General features: G+C 44.3%; 1 protein-coding gene across 2 annotated transcripts in view; it reads left to right on the forward strand.

The window, feature by feature from the left end:
- Positions 1-21,618, forward strand: part of arhgap33 (Rho GTPase activating protein 33) — a 75,036-nt gene that overhangs the window by 41,372 nt on the left and 12,046 nt on the right. The window contains exons 8-24 of one of the 2 annotated variants that reach the window (XM_079504758.1): positions 5,158-5,235; positions 5,782-5,866; positions 6,193-6,258; positions 6,681-6,830; positions 7,085-7,187; positions 9,324-9,468; positions 9,662-9,744; positions 9,877-9,984; positions 10,561-10,706; positions 13,795-13,963; positions 16,660-16,784; positions 17,463-17,537; positions 18,475-18,650; positions 19,198-19,641; positions 19,764-19,850; positions 20,071-20,251; positions 21,452-21,612. In XM_079504758.1, the coding sequence (XP_079360884.1) occupies positions 5,158-5,235; positions 5,782-5,866; positions 6,193-6,258; positions 6,681-6,830; positions 7,085-7,187; positions 9,324-9,468; positions 9,662-9,744; positions 9,877-9,984; positions 10,561-10,706; positions 13,795-13,963; positions 16,660-16,784; positions 17,463-17,537; positions 18,475-18,650; positions 19,198-19,641; positions 19,764-19,850; positions 20,071-20,251; positions 21,452-21,612 (2,382 nt within the window). The remainder of the gene's footprint in view (positions 1-5,157; positions 5,236-5,781; positions 5,867-6,192; positions 6,259-6,680; positions 6,831-7,084; positions 7,188-9,323; positions 9,469-9,661; positions 9,745-9,876; positions 9,985-10,560; positions 10,707-13,794; positions 13,964-16,659; positions 16,785-17,462; positions 17,538-18,474; positions 18,651-19,197; positions 19,642-19,763; positions 19,851-20,070; positions 20,252-21,451; positions 21,613-21,618) is intronic. The other variant, XM_079504759.1, reaches the window with a different exon arrangement.

Raw genomic sequence — 21,618 nt, forward strand, 5'->3', positions numbered from 1 at the left:
TACACTGTCCCACTACACTACACTGTCCCACTACACTACACTGTCCCACTACACTACACTGTCCCACTACACTACACTGCCCAGGCCTCTGACGAGATCTCTATAGAGGTATACTGTCCCACTACACTACACTGTCCCACTACACTACACTGCCCAGGCCTCTGACGAGATCTCTATAGAGGTATACTGTCCCACTACACTACACTGTCCCACTACACTACACTGCCCAGGCCTCTGACGAGATCTCTATAGAGGTATACTGTCCCACTACACTACACTGTCCCACTACACTACACTGCCCAGGCCTCTGACGAGATCTCTATAGAGGTATACTGTCCCACTACACTACACTGTCCCACTACACTACACTGCCCAGGCCTCTGACGAGATCTCTATAGAGGTATACTGTCCCACTACACTACACTGTCCCACTACACTACACTGCCCAGGCCTCTGACGAGATCTCTATAGAGGTATACTGTCCCACTACACTACACTGTCCCACTACACTACACTGCCCAGGCCTCTGACGAGATCTCTATAGAGGTATACTGTCCCACTACACTACACTGTCCCACTACACTACACTGTCCCACTACACTACACTGCCCAGGCCTCTGACGAGATCTCTATAGAGGTATACTGTCCCACTACACTACACTGTCCCACTACACTACACTGTCCCACTACACTACACTGCCCAGGCCTCTGACGAGATCTCTATAGAGGTATACTGTCCCACTACACTACACTGTCCCACTACACTACACTGTCCCACTACACTACACTGCCCAGGCCTCTGACGAGATCTCTATAGAGGTATACTGTCCCACTACACTACACTGTCCCACTACACTACACTGCCCAGGCCTCTGACGAGATCTCTATAGAGGTATACTGTCCCACTACACTACACTGTCCCACTACACTACACTGCCCAGGCCTCTGACGAGATCTCTATAGAGGTATACTGTCCCACTACACTACACTGTCCCACTACACTACACTGCCCAGGCCTCTGACGAGATCTCTATAGAGGTATACTGTCCCACTACACTACACTGTCCCACTACACTACACTGCCCAGGCCTCTGACGAGATCTCTATAGAGGTATACTGTCCCACTACACTACACTGTCCCACTACACTACACTGCCCAGGCCTCTGACGAGATCTCTATAGAGGTATACTGTCCCAGGAATACACACACACACTGCCCAGGCCTCTGACGAGATCTCTATAGAGGTATACTGTCCCAGGAATACACTCACACACCAAACGCTACACTGCCCAGGCCTCTGACGAGATCTCTATAGAGGTATACTGTCCCAGGAATACACTCACACACTGCCCAGGCCTCTGACGAGATCTCTATAGAGGTATACTGTCCCAGGAATACACTCACACACCAAACGCTACACTGCCCAGGCCTCTGACGAGATCTCTATAGAGGTATACTGTCCCAGGAACACACACACTCACCAAACGCTACACTGCCCAGGCCTCTGACGAGATCTCTATAGAGGTATACTGTCCCAGGAACACACACACTCACCAAACGCTACACTGCCCAGGCCTCTGACGAGATCTCTATAGAGGTATACTGTCCCAGGAATACACACACACACCAAACGCTACACTGCCCAGGCCTCTGACGAGATCTCTATAGAGGTATACTGTCCCAGGAACACACACACACACCAAACGCTACACTGCCCAGGCCTCTGACGAGATCTCTATAGAGGTATACTGTCCCAGGAATACACTCACACACACTCACCAAACGCTACACTGCCCAGGCCTCTGACGAGATCTCTATAGAGGTATACTGTCACAGGAATACACTCACACAGTGCACACACACAGGTACACTGTACTGGGAACGATGCGATACCTCTCCACCCATTTCTTACCGCTTAACACCTTGAGGGCCCGGACCTATTTAATCCATTAATAAAATGTGCCCATAATTTATAGTGCCCGGACCACTTTTACCGGGGCACCGGAAGTTGTTGTGAATGTCTGTGTAGCAGCTAACAATAGCCACACCACTCTAGAGTCGAGCGACAACAACGGGAGGTAAGAATAAATATATCGCGACTAGCGACTGGACCGCGGAGCGCCGTCTAACACAGGATCTTTTTTCATAATTAGACAGGATGATTTAGATCGCGAGTTATGAACGTTATGAAAGATTTTCGTTTTCGTCCGCTAAACAGGCAGGGAACATTTTCGATGACGTGTCACTGTTGTGCAACACCGAGGATTGGGCAACAAGCGCTCCTAGGCTGTGGAGCGATGCGATCGGTTTTGATATCTTTAATCTCCGTCCCGTTTATCAATCTCCGTCTGGGGCACTTGACCATGAACTTGAACTTGACGGTGATCTCCGTCCTGGGCCCCGATGGTGTTAAAGGACAACTTTAGTTTTTTTCAACCAAGGTTCATGTTTTAGGTTGTAATTTTTTCATTTGCTGCTTTCTTTCGTTTTAGGGATTTTAGCTGTTTTTGACAGGGGGGCGGGGGCATTCGAGCATGGGGCTAAATATGTATTTGTTTTTACAAAATGTTATAGCGATTTATTTTTTTTATTATTTACTATAGTCCTACTAGACCCCAATAAATTACATCTGGCCACAAAAGATCACAGGATCTACTGAATGTGAAGGTAGCTTATAACTGGGGGAAGCCACACTGTGTGTCATAGGCTAATATGTCAGTTTGTCACATTCAGTAGATCCTGTGATCTTTTGTGGCCAGATGTAATTTATTTGGGTCTAGTAGGACTATAGTAAAGAATATAAAAATATAAATACATATTTAGCCCCATGCTCGAATGCCCCCGCCCCCCTGTCAAAAACAGCTAAAATCCCTAAAACGAAAGAAAGCAGCAAATGAAAAAAAAAAATTACACTCACCTTTTACTTTGTCTAATTACAACCTAAAACATGAAGCTTGACAAAACTAAAGTTGTCCTTTAACACGGCAGCCGTTTGGCCTCCATGTGAAGTGGTCAAATGGGTGGGGCGTTTAGAGAGCACGTTTATTTTAATGATCATTTAATAATTTTTTGTTTCGGGCTTGGGTCAACAGAACCAACGTAGTATACTTGAACTCTGTATTTATCTGTACAAACTTTATCACAACTAATTTATTCAAGGTTTTTGTTTTTCTTAAATTCTTCATTACAATTATCAATAAAACCCATAGTTCTTTGTAATGATCTGGGAGCCCGCTTTCAATGTCCTCATGGCCCCACCGGTTGGTTGAGAACCACTGTTCTGTATAACCCATTTTGGGCGGGAACCCCTTTTGGTGTTTTAAAGCATTATGTTATACTTTAGCTACTGAAAAATAGCAGATCTACAAGCTCATTGCGCGGCACCGAGTGCCGCGCTATAAACTTGTAGGTCTGCTATTTTTGAGAAATCGTGAAAATGTGCCTCAAAAGGCTCAAATCTTTGAATATATATTATTACAGAGTGAATATTTTAACTAAAATCTTTGCTTCTGGGGAGGTCCCTGGAACAACATATTTTCTGATGGGGGGCGGAGGCATATTACATATAATTTTTGGGGTCCTTGACACGCTATGGCGCGCTATGAGCTTGTAGATCTGCTATTTTTCAATAGCTAAATTATAACATAATGTTTAAAACACCAAAAGGGGTTCCCGCCCCCAAAATGGGTTAAAGTGGTCAAAAACTAAGGTGACACAGATGCTACCTCAGGTCTAAAATGGTAAATAGTAAATGGATGTTCTAGGGCTGAGTGGCCCACATCAGCCTCTCCTCACACAGAACACACACACTCCAGCCTCTCTCCTCTTTAAGATGTGCTCTCCTTTCTGTCTTAGCGTATCTTTCTCCCCGGCAGGCAGGCTGGCACTCTCCTCCTTTGTTTGATGATCCTCTCTTTAATGTACCTCTCTGACTCTCTCAATATCCTGTGGCTCTTTGTAAGCAAACAGCGCACATCCTCCGTCGTTGGTGCCGAGCCAAACCGTTAAAACAGACGAAGTAGAACAAACTAGCGGGGGCTCGCAGCTCACTTTAACCCATTTAGGCCTGACGTCGAAATAAAAAAAAACGTTCGCTCTGAAAGAATATTATATTCAAAGATTTGTGCCGCATTTTTAGGATTTTTCAAAAATAGCAGACCTACAAGTTCATAGCGCGCCACTCGGTGGCGCGCTATGAGCTTGTAGATCTGCTATTTTTCAATAGCTAAAGTATAACATAATGCTTAGTTAAAACACCAAAAGGGGTTCCCGCCCCAAAATGGGTTAAGGATGCTAAAAAAAATACGATCATGTGTTTTATAGTTATAGTTAAATAGTTTTATAGGTCTTTTGTCAAGTAGTTTTATATACGCCGTCGAAGCGTCTGATTGTTTTTTTGCCTGCTGTGACGCTGTTTATGATCGATTTATTTACTTTTTGCATCCTAAAGTGAGTATACCAAGGCAGTATACCATTTACATAATCAGGCATTGTCGAAGGCCACAGAGAAAAAGTGAGTCTTTAACCCATTTTGGGGCGAACCCCTTTTGGTGTTAGCATTATGTTATGCTTTAGCTATTGAAAAATAGCAGACCTACAAGCTCGTAGCGCGCACGTGGCGCGCTACGAGCTTGTAGGTCTGCTATTTTTGAAAAATCGAAGAACGACTGACATAGAAACATAGCTTTTTCAGACTCACAACGCCTCGTGTTGTAGACGTTGATCTGCTCTTCTCACTCTTGTATGATGAAGTATCGATTTATTTACTTTTTGCATCCTAAAGTGAGTTGCGAGCCCCCGCTTTGTTCCTCTTCATGAACAAACACATCGGAGTCGTGCCTCATCCTGACTTGTACCGCCGTGATGTCATATTGTACCGCTATGAGGTCATATACTGTACCTGTACCGTTGTGATGTCATATTGTACCGCTATGAGGTCATATACTGTACCTGTACCGTTGTGATGTCATATTGTATCGCTATGAGGTCATATACTGTACCTGTACCGTTGTGATGTCATATTGTACCGCTATGGGGTCATACTGTACCGTTTGTTATGAGATCATATTGTACTGTTCTCTCCTTTTGTGTTAACCTCGAGTGCATTGAAATGATTAATTAAAGGTGTGCGCGCGTGTGTGTTTCTGCTTGCACAGGTAGGAGACATCCTGTCAGTCATAGATATGCCTCCGAGAGAAGAGACCAGCTGGTGGAGAGGAAAACAGGGTTTTCAGGTACACGCACGCACGCACGCACGCACGCACGCACGCACGCACGCACACACACACAGGAACTAATGTAATGTTATTAATCACTGTTTTTAACCCATTCTGGGTGGGAACCCCTTTTGGTGTTTTAAGCATTATGTTATGCTTTAGCTGTTGAAAAATAGCAGATGCCGCGCTATGAACTTGTAGGTCTGCTATGTGGCCCAAATGTTTGAATATATTCTTTCAGAGCGAACGTTTTTAGCTCACATCTTTGCGTCTGGAGGGTCCCTGGAACTACATATTTTCAGATGGGGGTCGGCGGCCAATTACATAATAATCTTGGGGGTCGACTGACATAGAAACATAGGGTTTTTCAGAAAACTGCCAGGAAGGCGTTTGTAGAATCGTCCTCGGGTCTAAATGGGATCAGAAATGACGACACTGACATACAAAAGAAAATGCTTTGGTATTTAATTATAGTTATTTTTTACTTATGCTGTAAAAACAAACCATTATACAAAAGTATTCTAATGCAGGTGTTCTATGTATTGTGGTGAATGTCTCCTGCAGGTCGGGTTCTTCCCCAGTGAATGTGTGGAACTCATCCACTCAGAACAACCTCATTCTGTGGAGTGTGCGTCCAGTGGTAAGACAGGTAAAACACACACACACACACACTCACCCATGCAGTGCACGGCGCACATACACATTTGTAGAGTACACAGATAGACAAAGACCATCCCACACATTCATTCGTGTGTGTGTGTGTGTGTGTGTGTGTGTGTGTGTGTGTGTGTGTGTGTGTGTGTGTGTGTGTGTGTGTGTGTGTGTGTGTGTGTGTGTGTGTGTGTGTGTGTGTGTGTGTGTGTGTGTGTGTGTGTGTGTGTGTGTGTGTGTGTGTGTGTGTGTGTGTGTGTGTGTGTGTGTGTGTGTGTGTGTGTGTGTGTGTGTGTGTGTGTGTGTGTGTGTGTGTGTGTGTAGATGGAGACCAAGTCAGCTCCAAGTCTACAGGAACAGGATCTCCTGGGCCCGCCTCCCCTACATCAGGTACAAACAGTTGTAAAAAAAAAAGTGTATATATTGCATTTAACCCATTTTGGGGCGGGAACCCCTTTTGGTGTTTTAACTAAGCATTCATTATGTTATACTTTAGCTATTGGAAAATAGCAGATCTACAAGCTCATAGCGCGGCACCGAGTGCCGCGCTATGAACTTGTAGGTCTGCTATTTTTGAAAAATCGTGAAAATGTACCATCAAATCTTTGAATATATATTATTACATTTTTTTTAATTTTGACATCAGGCCTGGTTAATTTCAACTTGCTGAAACATGCAGTTTGTGACATCATCAGAAGCTTTTCACCATCTGCGATTCAACCCTCATTCATTGTATGACGGAGGAATGAGTGTGTTAATCGTGTGTGTGTGTGTGTGTGTGCGTGTGTGCCTCGCGTGTGTGTGTGTGTCAGTGCATAAGAAGCATGGGAAGCTGCTGGGCTTCCTGAGGACGTTCATCAAGTCCAGGCCGTCCAAACAGAAGCTGAAGCAGAGAGGAATCCTGAAGGAGAGAGTGTTTGGTTGTGACCTGGGAGAACACCTGCTCAACTCTGGACTGGAAGGTAGCACGCACGCACACACATGCCAATAATGTTATTTAGATAACAGATATTTATCTGGTATCCTGGTTGTTTGGAAGCACTCCATTGTTTACTCTGCACTCTTATTTACTTGATCTTCATACTCTTGTGTGTGTGTGTGTGTGTGTGTGTGTGTGTGTGTGTGTGTGTGTGTCTGTGTCTGTGTCTGTGTCTGTGTCTGTGTCTGTGTCTGTGTGTGTGTGTGTGTGTGTGTGTGTGTGTGTGTGCGTGCGCAGTGCCTCAGGTGTTGACCACTTGTTCAGAGTTCATAGAACAACATGGAGTTGTGGATGGAATCTACAGACATTCCGGAGTGTCCTCCAATATCCAGAGACTACGGTAAACATTTAATTTCTGTTTTTTATACATGAAGGCCCTACTCCAGAGGTTCTGTTTTTCATACATGAAGGCCCTACTCCAGAGGTTCTGTTGTTCATACATGAAGGCCCTACTCCAGAGGTTCTGTTGTTCATACATGAAGGCCCTACTCCAGAGGTTCTGTTGTTCATACATGAATGCCCTACTCCAGAGGTTCTGTTTTTCATACATGAAGGCCCTACTCCAGAGGTTCTGTTGTTCATACATGAAGGCCCTACTACAGAGGTTCTGTTGTTCATACATGAAGGCCCTGCTCCAGAGGTTCTGTTTTTCATACATGAAGGCCCTACTCCAGAGGTTCTGTTGTTCATACATGAAGGCCCTACTACAGAGGTTCTGTTGTTCATACATGAAGGCCCTACTCCAGAGGTTCTGTTTTTCATACATGAAGGCCCTACTCCAGAGGTTCTGTTTTTCATACATGAAGGCCCTACTCCAGAGGTTCTGTTTTTCATACATGAAGGCCCTACTCCAGAGGTTCTGTTTTTCATACATGAAGGCCCTGCTCCAGAGGTTCTGTTTTTCATACATGAAGGCCCTACTCCAGAGGTTCTGTTTTTCATACATGAAGGCCCTACTACAGAGGTTCTGTTTTTCATACATGAAGGCCCTACTACAGAGGTTCTGTTTTTCATACATGAAGGCCCTACTCCAGAGGTTCTGTTTTTCATACATGAAGGCCCTGCTCCAGAGGTTCTGTTTTTCATACATGAAGGCCCTACTCCAGAGGTTCTGTTTTTCATACATGAAGGCCCTACTCCAGAGGTTCTGTTTTTCATACATGAAGGCCGTACTCCAGAGGTTCTGTTTTTCATACATGAAGGCCCTACTCCAGAGGTTCTGTTTTTCATACATGAAGGCCCTACTCCAGAGGTTCTGTTTTTCATACATGAAGGCCCTACTCCAGAGGTTCTGTTTTTCATACATGAAGGCCCTACTCCAGAGGTTCTGTTTTTCATACATGAAGGCCCTACTCCAGAGGTTCTGTTGTTCATACATGAAGGCCCTACTCCAGAGGTTCTGTTTTTCATACATGAAGGCCCTACTCCAGAGGTTCTGTTGTTCATACATGAAGGCCCTACTACAGAGGTTCTGTTGTTCATACATGAAGGCCCTACTACAGAGGTTCTGTTGTTCATACATGAAGGCCCTACTCCAGAGGTTCTGTTTTTCATACATGAAGGCCCTACTCCAGAGGTTCTGTTGTTCATACATGAAGGCCCTACTCCAGAGGTTCTGTTGTTCATACATGAAGGCCCTACTCCAGAGGTTCTGTTTTTCATACATGAAGGCCCTACTCCAGAGGTTCTGTTTTTCATACATGAAGGCCCTACTCCAGAGGTTCTGTTTTTCATACATGAAGGCCCTGCTCCAGAGGTTCTGTTTTTCATAGATGAAGGCCCTACTCCAGAGGTTCTGTTTTTCATACATGAAGGCCCTACTACAGAGGTTCTGTTGTTCATACATGAAGGCCCTACTACAGAGGTTCCCAACCACTGGTGCTAGTACCACTGGTGGTACTTTAGCGCCCCCTCTGGTGGTACTCAGAGAGAGTGGCCCAGAAAAGGAGATAAAAGACAAAAGTGGAATGATATATTACTACAGGTAGTTCTTCTGACCAAGCAATTGGTTGAAAAAGCCTATGCTCCATCATACAAGAGTATGTCATTTGACATTTTAGTGTTAGCTGTTCAAAAATAGCAGATGTACAAGCTCGCAGTTTGTACATTTTTTCCATTTTTGAGTGGTGCAACAGCAATGTCCCTATGTCCTAACCTATGTGACTATGTCCGTTTAAAGTACCATTAGGGGCAAAAGTGGCGCTGTTGTGCCAGAAACCGAGAGAGAGAGAGAGAGAGATAGTGTTGCACTGTTGCCTGCTAATGAGAGAGAGAAATGGTGAAATCTTGAAAGTGTGAGAACTACTGATTTAGAAGGCATTAATGGTTTAACTCCCCCCCCCCCCTCTTTCTCTCTCTCCTTCCCCCTCCTACCTCCCTACCCCCCTCTCTCTCTCTCTCTCCCTTCCCCCCTCCCCCTCTCTCTCTCCCTTCCCCCCTCCCCCTCTCTCTCTCCCCTCTCCGTCCCTCCGTCCAGTCATGAGTTTGACAGTGAGATGTTACCAGACCTCACTAAGGAGGTCTACATTCAGGACATCCACTGTGTCGGCTCTCTGTGTAAACTCTACTTCAGAGAGCTGCCCAACCCACTGCTCACATACCAGCTCTATGACAAGTTCGCTGTGAGTGCCCACACACACGCGCGCACACACACACACACACACACACACACACACACACACACACACACACACACACACACACACACACACACACACACACACACACAAACACACACATTGCATTCACATGGACTTATCCATTCTTCTCTCTCCCTCTCTGTGTGTGTGTGTGTGCATGTGCGTGTGTGTCCAGGACTGTATGGGTGACTTGACAGATGATGAGCGCATGGCAAAGGTCCATGATGTGATCCAGCAACTACCACCTCCTCACTACAGGTAATCTGTCTGTCGGTCTGTCGGTCTGTCGGTCTGTCGGTCTGTCTGTCAGTCGGTCGGTCGCTTCAGTTATCTCCAGCCAGTTGTAATCCCCCAGTGTATTCCTAAGAGTCAATACTCTCCTCTCCTCAGGACGTTGGAGTATTTGATTCGTCATCTGGCCAGGTTGGCTACTTGTAGTGGAGAGACCAACATGCACATCAAGAACTTGGCTATAGTTTGGGCTCCTAACCTGCTCAGGTAAGCAGCCAAATAGCCCTTTGACTGAGCCCTCCCTGCCTCCCTCCCTGCCTCCCTGCCTCCCTGCCTCACTCACTCACTCACTCACTCACTCACTCACTCACTCACTCTCTCACTCAGTGGTTGGCACTGTTGGCTCTCAGCAACAAGGTCCAGGGTTTGAACCGTAGGCATAAATACTTAGACCACCACCTTGGCCACTGTACAGTCTGTGCCCCTACTGGGGCCTTCCTGTGTGAAGTGTGCATGTTCTCCCCATGATTTGTTTTGATTGATTGAAATATTTATTAACAGTTTGCAGAATTACAGTACATTTCAAGCACAAACTCAATACAAAGACTGTTAACTGTGAGCGGACGACCCAATTAAGCATTACACTTGTTTACAAGAGGGTCCACCATGTTCAATTCTCCAAAACATTTAGAGACGTACAGATAGACACATTTCTGTCAGTGCCGTTGAGCAACACATGGAATGGAAAATTATAGCGTGCAAGTTTGAATCTGTGTGGTGTGTTTGTGTTTGTGTGTATGCGTGTGTGTGCATGTATGTATGTGTGTGTGTGTGTGTGTCCAGGTCTAAGGAGATTGAGACAGCAGGTCTGGTAGGCTCTGATCCTTTCAAAGAGGTTCGGGTCCAGTCTGTGGTCGTGGAGTTTCTGCTGAGTCACGTTGACGTCCTGTTCTCCGACTCCTTCACCTCTGTCGGAATGTTCACTCAAGGTAAACTCTTCTCTCCTCTTTTTCTACTTCTTCGACGCTGAAACAACGCACCAAACATTCCACTGTTCCGCTATAATGGAGAATGGGAGATATTTCCCTTTGAGTTGAAGGCAATACCTTTAGCCCATTCTGGACAGGAACCCCTTTTGGTGTTTTAAGCATTATGTTACTTTAGCTATTGAAAAATAGCTGATCTACAAGCTCATAACGCGGCACCGAGTGCCACGCTACGAGCTTGTAGGTCTGCTATCTTTGAAAAATCGTTAAAATGTGGAGCAAATTTGGAATATATATATTTTTTAACGTTTCTAACTCAAATCTTTGCTTCTGAGGGGTCCCTGGAACAACATATTTTCAGATGGGCGTCGGAGACCAATTACACATAATTTTTTGGGTCCTTGATACCCATGTTTCAGCACCACTGAAACATGGGTACTTCAGAAAACTGGAGGGTTTAGATAAGATTTATTTTAAATTTCGACGTCAGGCCTAAATGGGTTAGTAAACCACTAGTTGTCCTCCCCAACCACGGGATGCGAAGGCCAATACAGAATCCTACCGACGTCGGAAAATGTCCCGGTTGAGGAAAAGCTTCCCGAACTATAGTTCCGAGTTAATCCATTGAGACCTGGAACGCATCCATGTCACGTTAGCGTTTAACCACATTAACCATTAACCCATTTTGGGGCGGGAACCCCTTTTGGTGTTTTAAACATTGTTATAATTTAGCTATTGAAAAATAGCAGATCTCCAAGCTCATAGCGCGCCACCGAGTGGCGCGCTATGAGCTTGTAGGTCTGCTATTTTTGAAAAATCGTTAAAATGTGCCTCAAATCTTTCCGAAAATTGTCATGATTTAGAAAACTTTTTTTTTTAAATTTCGACGTCAGGCCTGAATGGGTTAAAGTTCTTTCCGAAATTGACGTAAATTTGTAATTATATCACCTCCTTTATGGAAGAAGATCAGAGGGTTGGGAAGGAGTACTATGGACTATGGAAGAGAACGGAAACCTCCTGTATTTCTATTACCGTAATTTCCGGACTATAAGCCGCTACTTTTTTCCCATGCTTTGAACCCTGCGGCCTATACAACGGTGCAGCTAATCTATGGATTTTTACAGCTAACGGCCACTAGGGGACCTTCTAAATCTATCTCTATGGCCGGTTATGGCCTCTATGCGGCTTATAGTCCAGTGTGGCTTGTATATGTACACATCTGTTTTTTCCCTAAATGTAGCTGTTGCGGCTTATATTCAGGTGCGGCTTATAGTCTGGAAATTACGGTATGCTAAATGTGTTATGCGCTACCATGCAGATTGGTTACAATAATGCTTGATTCACAAAAAAACGTTTATGGAATTGCAGCTTTAATTAACCTATCTCTCTGTCTGGGTAAATTGGCTGGTTTTGAAGCTGAAGAACATTCATGTGATAAACGGGGCGTACAGGTTAAAGCCGTGACTAAGAGTCAGTTCCACTTTGTCATCAGATCTTCACACAAAACAAGCCAGTGCAGAGCAGAGCAGAGCACAGAGGCTGCTATAGATCGATGCCAGCATCTAAAAGCAGTGTGTGTGACAAATCATTCCGCTAGCGCAACCGGTGGTCCGTGGACCACTGGTTGTCCGTGAAGGTAGTGCATGTGGTCCCTGACTCTATGCATTCAGTAGTGAAGTGAAGACCAGTTGAGAAACGGCACCGCTACCTGGTGACCTATGATGGCGTGTCAATGTCGCTGGGAAGTCTGAGGTGAAGAAATACCCCAGGCTCACAAGAAGGGATTAAGGGAAAGTGTACCGGATTCACTGGTTGAGTCATCATTATTTGTGTGTGTGTGTGTGTGTGTGTGTGTGTGTGTGTGTGTGTGTGTGTGTGTGTGTGTGTGTGTGTGTGTGTGTGTGTGTGTGTGTGTGTGTGTGTGTGTGTGTGTGTGTGTGTGTGTGTGTGTGTGTGTGTGTGTGTGTGTGTGTGTGTGTGTGTGTGTGTGTGTGTGTGTGTGTGTGTGTGCTCATAATTTACATATAAAGTTTATTTCATTACTTCCGATTTCACACGTTTATCCTATATCCCAGTCTATGAGATCTCTCCTGACTGGATTAAAAATTGATATCTGGCCCTGAAAATGTATTTCAGTATAACAATATCACTTGCATTACACCCCCTTAAACGGCGAAACTATATAGTAATGGTAAATATACCAACTATATATAGTAATGGTGAATGTGGTGTAGTTTCCCGTGTCTAACGGGGCTTCTTAGAGGTTTCACGTATTCACTGGCGTTACAATGTACCTCCTCTGTTGCCATGGATACCACCGCAGACCAAGAACCAGTTGCTACATCTCCGTGGCAACGTGGGGGTGTGAGGTTACTAGGCAACCACGGAGCATGACTAGGCAGACGATGACAGCAGGGTGTGGAACGAAGAGGAGGGGTGGATACAGTCGGCATTATTATTACACTGCTGAAGAGTTGTACTTCAAGGGATGGATACATTAAGCCATTTAGGCAGGACGTCGGAATTTTAAAAATGTCTTCTAAATCCTCATGTCTCTGTATCGGTGGTGCTCAATATTATATGTCAAGGACCCCAAAAATGATATGTAAGTGGCCACCGAGCCCCATCTGAGAATATGTTGTTCCAGGGACCCCCCCCCCTCCCAGAAGCAAAGATTTGAGTTAAAAACGTTCGCTCTGAAAGAATATATATTCAAAGATTTGCGCCACATTTTCAAATTTCTTCAAAAATAGCAGACCTACAAGCTCGCAGCTCGAGCTCAAATATTATGTTCAAATATTATGTTGGAGTGAGCCTGAAAAGATTGAGAACCACTCTGCCCTACAAAGGCAAAGTGCAGTAACTACGTTTTTGGACACACCGACCTATTTGTGTATCCCACAAAGGTCAAATTACCTCAAGAACATATTTACAGTTAGTGCAATATCACTTATTTGCCGATATCTCATTTGGCTGACCAGTTGAAACACTTTTAAACCCGATATCAGGCAATTTATTTTCCTGTCATTGCATTGATGCTAACAGTCACAACAATCTCTCTCTCTCTCTCTCTCTCGTTCTCTCTTTCCAGCAGGTCAGCAGCCGTTTCTGGCCAGACCAAAGTCCTTTGTGTCCACTCGTCTGTTATCTCTGGAGGAAGCCCAGGCCAGGACCCAGGCGCCTCTGCTCCTGCAGGGGGCGCCAACGCCGCCGATACAGCAGGGACAGTACCACACTGTGCTGGACGTGCAAGATAACAGGTCGGTCCCACATGTAGATCTAGGTCAACAACTTGACATATGTTGGACTCACTATGAACAATGAGCTCCGTTTTGATCAACTTCTGTACCCATAAACCATAATACCAGCAAAGTGCCAGTCTGTTGCCTCCCCCACCTACTTTTACTTACCTTATACAAAAGCATAATTCAACACTACATCCTGTAGTGCTGTTCCTCAGGCGTCTTCAACATGTTGACCATCTCAAACAAAAACAAACTTACCTGCAACACACATGCTGCCTCTAAAAATCATTAGCCTTCTCCCCACGGCCCACACCCAAACTCTCGGACATGAACGACAGAGCCGTCACACACACACACACACACCCCTGCCACTCACGATATAACGCCGTCTGACCGGAGATACGGGGAGATACCTTCCTTTAGCAAGGGTTTTGTCCACTCTGCCATTCCTGAAGCATTGAATAAAACTGCCGCACTTACAATGTTGTGTGTGGGGATGTGTGCTGCACGATTCTCGAATATGAATCTCGATTTTGCTCCACAAGAATTAAGATTCTCACACGATTCAATTTTTTTTTGTCTGTAGTTGCTGAACATTATTTACTACATTCAAATTGTGGCACCTGGTGCTTCTCTCTCTTGTAGCAAAAACATAAGAGTGAATTGGACAGCCAACTAGTGCTTTTTTTATTTATTGTGCAGCACTAGATGTGTGGATGTATTTCTGGGGATTCTATGGTCTTTACCTGTATGTTGCTGTGTTGGCTTGTGAAAGCAAATCTCCCTCTGGGACAAACACAGTCTGATCAAATACAGTATACAGTTGATCCTACTGGAATCTAATCTAGCATTACCGAAATCTGCTGAAGCTGCTGAATACTGCTGAAACCTATTGAAAGTACTGAAGTCTTATAAATATTGAAATGTACTCCAAGCTATTACAAATATATAAATCTGTTAAAAGTGTTGAAATCCACTGAAACCTATTAGAATCTACCGTAACCTATTCTGAAATGTACTGAAATCTAAGTATTGAAATTTCTGAAATGGTGAAATCTAATCAAATCAATAAAAAAACTGTATTGAAATGTACTGTCTGAAATGTATTAAGATGTACTCAAATCTGGAACATATTGAATGCTACCTACAACTATTGAAATCTATTGAATTCTGATGAAGTTTAATATATAAAAGGGTCTACCGAAATCTAATTAAAATATTGAAATCTACTGAAATATATTAGAATGTACTGTAATCCATTTAAAGTATTGAATTCTACTGAAATCTAATAAAGTCTTCTGGAATCTACTGTATTAAAAGGTACTGAAATGTATTGATGCAATGAATTCTACTTCAATTTATTGAAAGTATAGAAATGTACTGACCTATTGAAATCTACTAGAATCTATAGAGATCTATGGAAATCTACTGGAGATATTGAATTCCACTTAAATCCATTAAAATAATTGAAATCTATTGCATCTATTGAAAATATTATATAGTGTTAATTTTGACAGCAAATTCTGATTTAGTCTTTTGAATAACACCATTTAGTTTGAGTCCTATTTATTCATCAGAAATTGTTTGTTTAGTCTTAGCCTAGTCTTAGTTGACTAAATATCAAATCTTTTAGTCTTTTGTCTCTTAGTCTTTGCGTGTTTTAGTCTTAGTCTTAAGACTAAGACTAAGACAGTGTTCATTTTGACAGCAAATTCTGATTTAGTCTAGTCTTTTGAATAACACACCATTTAGTTTAGTTTCCTATTTAATCATATGAAATTGTTTAGTTTTAGTCAACAAAATGAACACAGAAGTATTGAAATGTATTGAAATCTGTCTTCAAAGCTACTGAAAGTATCACTGTACTGAAATAAAGTATTGAAATCTATTGAAAACTATTGCAATGTACTGAACTCTATTCAAATCTACTGCAATGTAATGTATTGATGCTTTGAATATGACTGGAATCTAAAGTATTGAAATCTACACACTTCTATTTAAAAGTACTCAAATCTCTAGATGCATTTGAAGTCAACCTAAATCTATTCAAATCTATCTCCAAATGTCCGCCTATTATGACGTGCCAAGAGTTGGGACGTGTCTAGGGTTCAAGAAGTGGTTACATGTACTTTAAAGGACAACTTTAGTTGTTTTCAACCAAGGTTCATGTTTTAGGTTCCTATTAGAGAAAGTAAAAGATGAGTGTTTTTCATTTGCTGCTTTCTTTAGTTTTAGCGATTTTAGCTATTTTTGGGCAGTCGAACATGGTCCTAAATATGTATTTATTATTTTATTATTTACTCTAGTCCTACTAGACCCCAAGAAATTATATCTGGCCACAAAAGATCACGGGATCTATTGAATGTGACAGACATATAGAGCCTACGACACACAGTATGGCATCCCCCTAGTACCTCTAGCGTCACATTCAGTAGATCCTGTGATCTTTTGTGGCCAGATGTAATTTCATGGGGTCTAGTAGGACTATAGTAAATATTAATAAAGAAATCGCCGTAAAATGTTGTAAAAAATGACATATTCAGCCCCATGTTTGAATGCCCCCGGCCCCCTGTCAAAAATAGCTCAAATCGCTAAAACGAAATAAAGCAGCAAATAATAACAACCTAAAACCTGAAACTTGGTTGAAAAAAACTAAACTTTAATGCTATTGAAACGTGAGTCCAGATGTTGATTGAACGATGTCTCTGCAGGAGGAAGAGGGGCCTGAAGGAGAGGAAGAGTGCAGGAAGCTGGAAGACCTTCTTCGCCATCGGGAAGTCGACCCGTAAGCCAATGAGGATCAGCTCCCTGTTCCAGCCCACCATGTCCAACGCTGGTACGTAACGTGACCCAGGGACGTGCAGAGAGTGTTACAGAGGCAGGGGCTACAATCCCTTAACCCATTCTGACCTGAGATCAGATTCTAAAAAATGTCTTCTACATCCTGACAGTTTTCTGAAAAAGCTATGTTTCTATGTCAGTCGTGTTAAGGCAGTCTGTAGGACACATGCTCAGAAAGACAATTATAATAATGAGTCAACACAAGAATTCAGAGTTTGGAAGTATGAGGATTTTACTCAAGTAAGGAGCCAAAAACTTACATGTCGACCTATTCAGGTATGGAAACCCCAGTCTGGCTCAAAGAGCTACATTGGGTCACAGCCTTTATAGCTTCACTCCCACAACAGTCAACCCCCAACATAGCCTCAAGACTTGACAACAAATTGGACAGTAACAGAGTAAACAAACAGCACCACAGGGGTGTGACAGATGAGATAATATCAGAGTGTAACTTAGGAGATACTCTTTTATAAAGGGGTATTATTAAATGTTTGCATCTAAATTTCTACGACAGTCGTTCTTCGATTTTAGACCTGGTACGTTTGCATCTAATGCATTTTTATCCTGAAAAGTTACATTTTCCACCTGAACAAATATAACATCAATAACTCTTTATCTCCCTTTCCCGCTTTGTCTTCGTGTGCGTGTGTGTGTGTGTGTGTGTGCGTGCCAGGTTGTCATGTGGACAGTGGGACTCTCAGGTCAGCTAAGAGTGAGGAGAGTTTGTCTTCTCAGCACAGTGGGCCAGGTTAGTATCACATTACCATAATCTAATGACATCATGTTATCCCATCGAGGACCCAGGGTTGCTACAGAGCTATTCTGAGTCTCCAAGTGATATGTGTTCTTCACAAACCCAAAGCTACGACCACATGAGCCTTCAGTAGACAGCAGTGTTTTTGCGCCAGCTTGCTTGGAACCTTGCCAGAGATATATATAATAATGGTACAAAATAAGTAAATCATTATAATGATAATAATTGGGTCGCCATTCCTAACTATTAGGAGCAGTGCAGTGGAGGTGAGAGAGAGAGTGAAACCAAAGTAGGCGAAAAGACAACAAGAAAATAGTATAGGTGCACAATATAATCGGTAGCGTATCGAAACCGGACGAAAAATGCCATAGCGGCATCGAACCGATCTCAAAATGATCCTGGTTATTTTCACCGATATTGATAATGTAGTAATAATGTGACCTCCAATGGCTTTGTACTCGCAGAGCAGCCAGTCAGCTGTCAGTGGGGAGGTGGGCTTACCATCTACTTTCACCAGCAAAACAAAACATTGAAATAAATATAACATGAGTTCAATATGAATATAATATACCGGTAATAATGTAATATATCGGTATCGGCCAATATGACCCTGCAAATAATCGGAGATCGGGTATCAGTCATAATTTAAATTCCGTGCACCTCTAGAAAATAGCATCGGATCAACACATTGCAGCACATGGTGTCACATTAACATACTGTTACCGGCCCTAGGGCTGATATGGCTTATCGCCCTCTCTGTCATTGTATCACGCTCCCCAACCAGGGCAAATAAAGGCCGGGTGTGTGATCATATTGAATAACACAGCTACAGCTGATTACAGAATATATTTAGCTTACTGCTCCCTTCTTCGGTCTCTCCCCCCTCTCTCTCTCTCTCTCTCTCTCTCTCTCTCTGTCTGTCTCTCTCTAGCACCAGGGGAGGTCCAGCGGTTGCGTCGGCCTCGATCCAGTAGCGATGGCCTGTCATTAGCTGCTGCCATGGAAACCCATCTCCACACTCACCGCCCCCCGTCGCGTCTGCCCTCCTCCCGCTCCTATGACAGTCTGTTGCCAGGGGAACAGCGCCATGACAACCGCGACGAGGAGGTAACCACGTCTTAAATCTTGTGTTCCTTAATTCGTCAAGATAAAATTGTCGAGTTCACGTCTTCCAACTCTGAAAGAATGTCTCTTTTGAATTTCTGTACACTCTAAAACACATGAACACACTTGTTTAATGTAGTTAAACAAGTTAATGTTGTTAAAATTAGGGATGCACCGATGTATTTTAGTTTTTACTCTATGGCTTACCATAAGCTTACCATAATCACGGTAAACATTATCATGTCATTTTTAACTAACTCCAGTCACTTTCAGTTCAACACAGCTGAGGTGTGTGTGTGTGTAACTGGCACCCTATGCCAGTATGCATGCACGTGCTCAACTTTTTTTGAATGTGCTGCAGTGCTGCTGATCCTAGGTCAGCAGTACTTCTCCGAGTCTTCTCGGATCCAGTCTCTATCCACTCTACTCTATTAGCGATACGATAAATAGACCCAGAACTCGAGTAACACGTTTTTCACTATTGGTTGCCATGTGGGCAACCTGCAGAGATAGTTGGGTGAACTGTTTAAATGTGTTTGTTTCGGCTCAGGAGGATGACGGCGATGGAGATGAGGAAGACGAGGATGAGGATGAGGATGGAGACGGCGTTTACATGATGCCAGATTTCTCCAATCAGGAGACAGCGTCTTCCTGGATGGCTGAGGACGTCATCGACTTTAGCCCCACCTTCCTGGAGGACGGGCCAATCGGACTGGGCAGTACTCGGGACTCTCCTCCCACGGGCAGCCCTCCGGCCTATCACTGCCTCAACCACCAAGTCCAGCGTCCAATGACAGAGGATCCAGACTCGGTGCTCAACCAATCGGAAGCTGTTGCCCGGCGGAGTTTGATCCTGGCTGCCACAGCGCCGCCACAGCAGGTGTTCTGTCAGCACCGACCATCCAATAGCAGCCCAGAGCAAGGCGAGGCAGCGAATCAGAATGCTTCTCAAATCGCTTTCCCCGCCCCTGAGAGGCGGTCCTTCACTAAGAAGGTGGGGCTTCTTTAACGTGTTTGGAATATATATGATACTGTATATATGCACATACAATATACCGTATATACTTACATACTATTTCCGCTGGCTTACAGTATGTCATGTTGTCTCCTGTGTAGATGGTCCATGCTTTGTCTTCTAAACCTCCACCCAAGGCAACAACAATGGACATCTCTCAACCAATCGCCATCAGCGTCCCTGCCAAGGTCCGTATGCAACATGTGTTTGTTAATTACTAATTGCATTGTATTGAAATTAAACGTTTATTACTGCTTATTGGTCAATATTATGTTGTTAAACCACCTCGTCTAGATCCTGTTAACTCACGCTGACCTCTCAGTTGATTTCTCTACACTCCCACAATATCCAGAATATATCTCCATTTCTGCCCCGGCCAATCAACTGTCTTCCTTCGCATCCTGTCAGGTTTTAGAGATGATTGGCGGACGGGCGGGCGAATCGCAGCAGCCCGCTGCCCCTGGTGGCTCGGCCCCGCCCCCTCAGATGATCTCCATGTTGCTGAGGTCATGTGACTTCCAGCTGAGTGACAGCTGCCAGCAGGAGCTCCACAGCAAACTGGGGACGGCCGTGCCTGGGTCTGTCAAAGGTGAGAGAGAATAGCCTGGCATGCCCTGACTAATATCACTGCATAGATATTAGTCTGGAGTCTCTGTGTATAACCTGCATTTCCAAGGGGGGCGAATTAAAAACATACCTCTGGTGATTTGCTTACTGGGTCCTGATTGGTGCCCCGCAACTTCGGGCGCAGGGAAATCCAATCACAACCAAGCAATCCAAACACTACCAAGCAGGGCCAGACCAAATCTGGCAGAGGACAATTTTGTTTTGCACTGACCGATTCGTCTGGTTTCCAGGCTAAGCAATTGTGTTGATCTTATTTTTCTCTAGTCTCAATGTTTTCTGTTGAACGTTTACGCTTTTGCCGTCGGTTTCATTCATCTAAGTTTCAGTACAACATTTTTGGATCTTATTATTTTGTGAATCACCGTAATACACACAGTTCCTGCCGAAGCTCAGCCACACGCGCTACTTTTAAATGGTTTTGAATATTGGGAAGAAGTAGTAGCTAGAGACGGTCTATCTGCAGCGCATTAACAAAACACGGAGGACAATGTGAAAAGAAAGAGAATGTTTTACAACGAAGGACTATAGATCTTGCTTTTGTAAATAACACCTGTGACACTATAATAGTTGTTATATGATGCAAAAGAGAGTTGAGCCAGAAGGCAAAGCTCTCTGTCTACCGAGCAATCTTCGTTCCTACTCTCACCTATGGTCATGAAGTGTGGGTCATGACCGAAAGAATAAGGTCGCGAATACAAGCCTGCCGAAATTAGTTTTCTTCGGCGGGCGGCTGGCATCTCCCTTTCAAGTTCAGTCACATGAGAGAGACTCGGAGTAGAGTCGCTGCTTCTTCGCCTGGAAAGGAGCCAGCTTAGGTGGTTCGGGCATCTGGTTAGGATGCCTCTCGGGCGTCTCTCCCTAGGGAGGTCCTTGAGGCACGTCCCACTGGGAGGAGACCCCGGGGCAGACCAAGGCGCAGTTGGAGGAAACACATCGACTCACTGGCCTTGGAGCGTCTCTGTTCAGCCTGTCTAAACGTGTTATTTAACATGCTGTGGTAAGTGTCAGTAGTCATGTATGTCTGTCCATTTATGTCTGTTTTGTCAAAGTATATTCCTTGTGTTTATGAACTGTCTCTCCCTCTCTCTGTCTCGCTCTCGCTGTCTGTCTGTCTCTCTCTCTCGGTCTCTCTCTCTGTCGCTCTCTCTCTCTCTCTCTCCAGGTATACCAGGACCCACCGGAGCCCCTCTGCCCCCCCAGCAGCCACCCCCACCCCCTCCTAAAAACCCTGCCCGCCTCATGGCTCTGGTCCTGGCAGAAAGCGCCAACCGTGCCCTCCGTCAGCAGGGCTCCTCCCCGCCCTACCACCCCCCTACTGGCAAGGTAACG

Source organism: Electrona antarctica (assembly GCF_951216825.1).
Source record: "Electrona antarctica genome assembly, chromosome: 6".
NCBI lineage: Eukaryota > Metazoa > Chordata > Actinopteri > Myctophiformes > Myctophidae > Electrona > Electrona antarctica.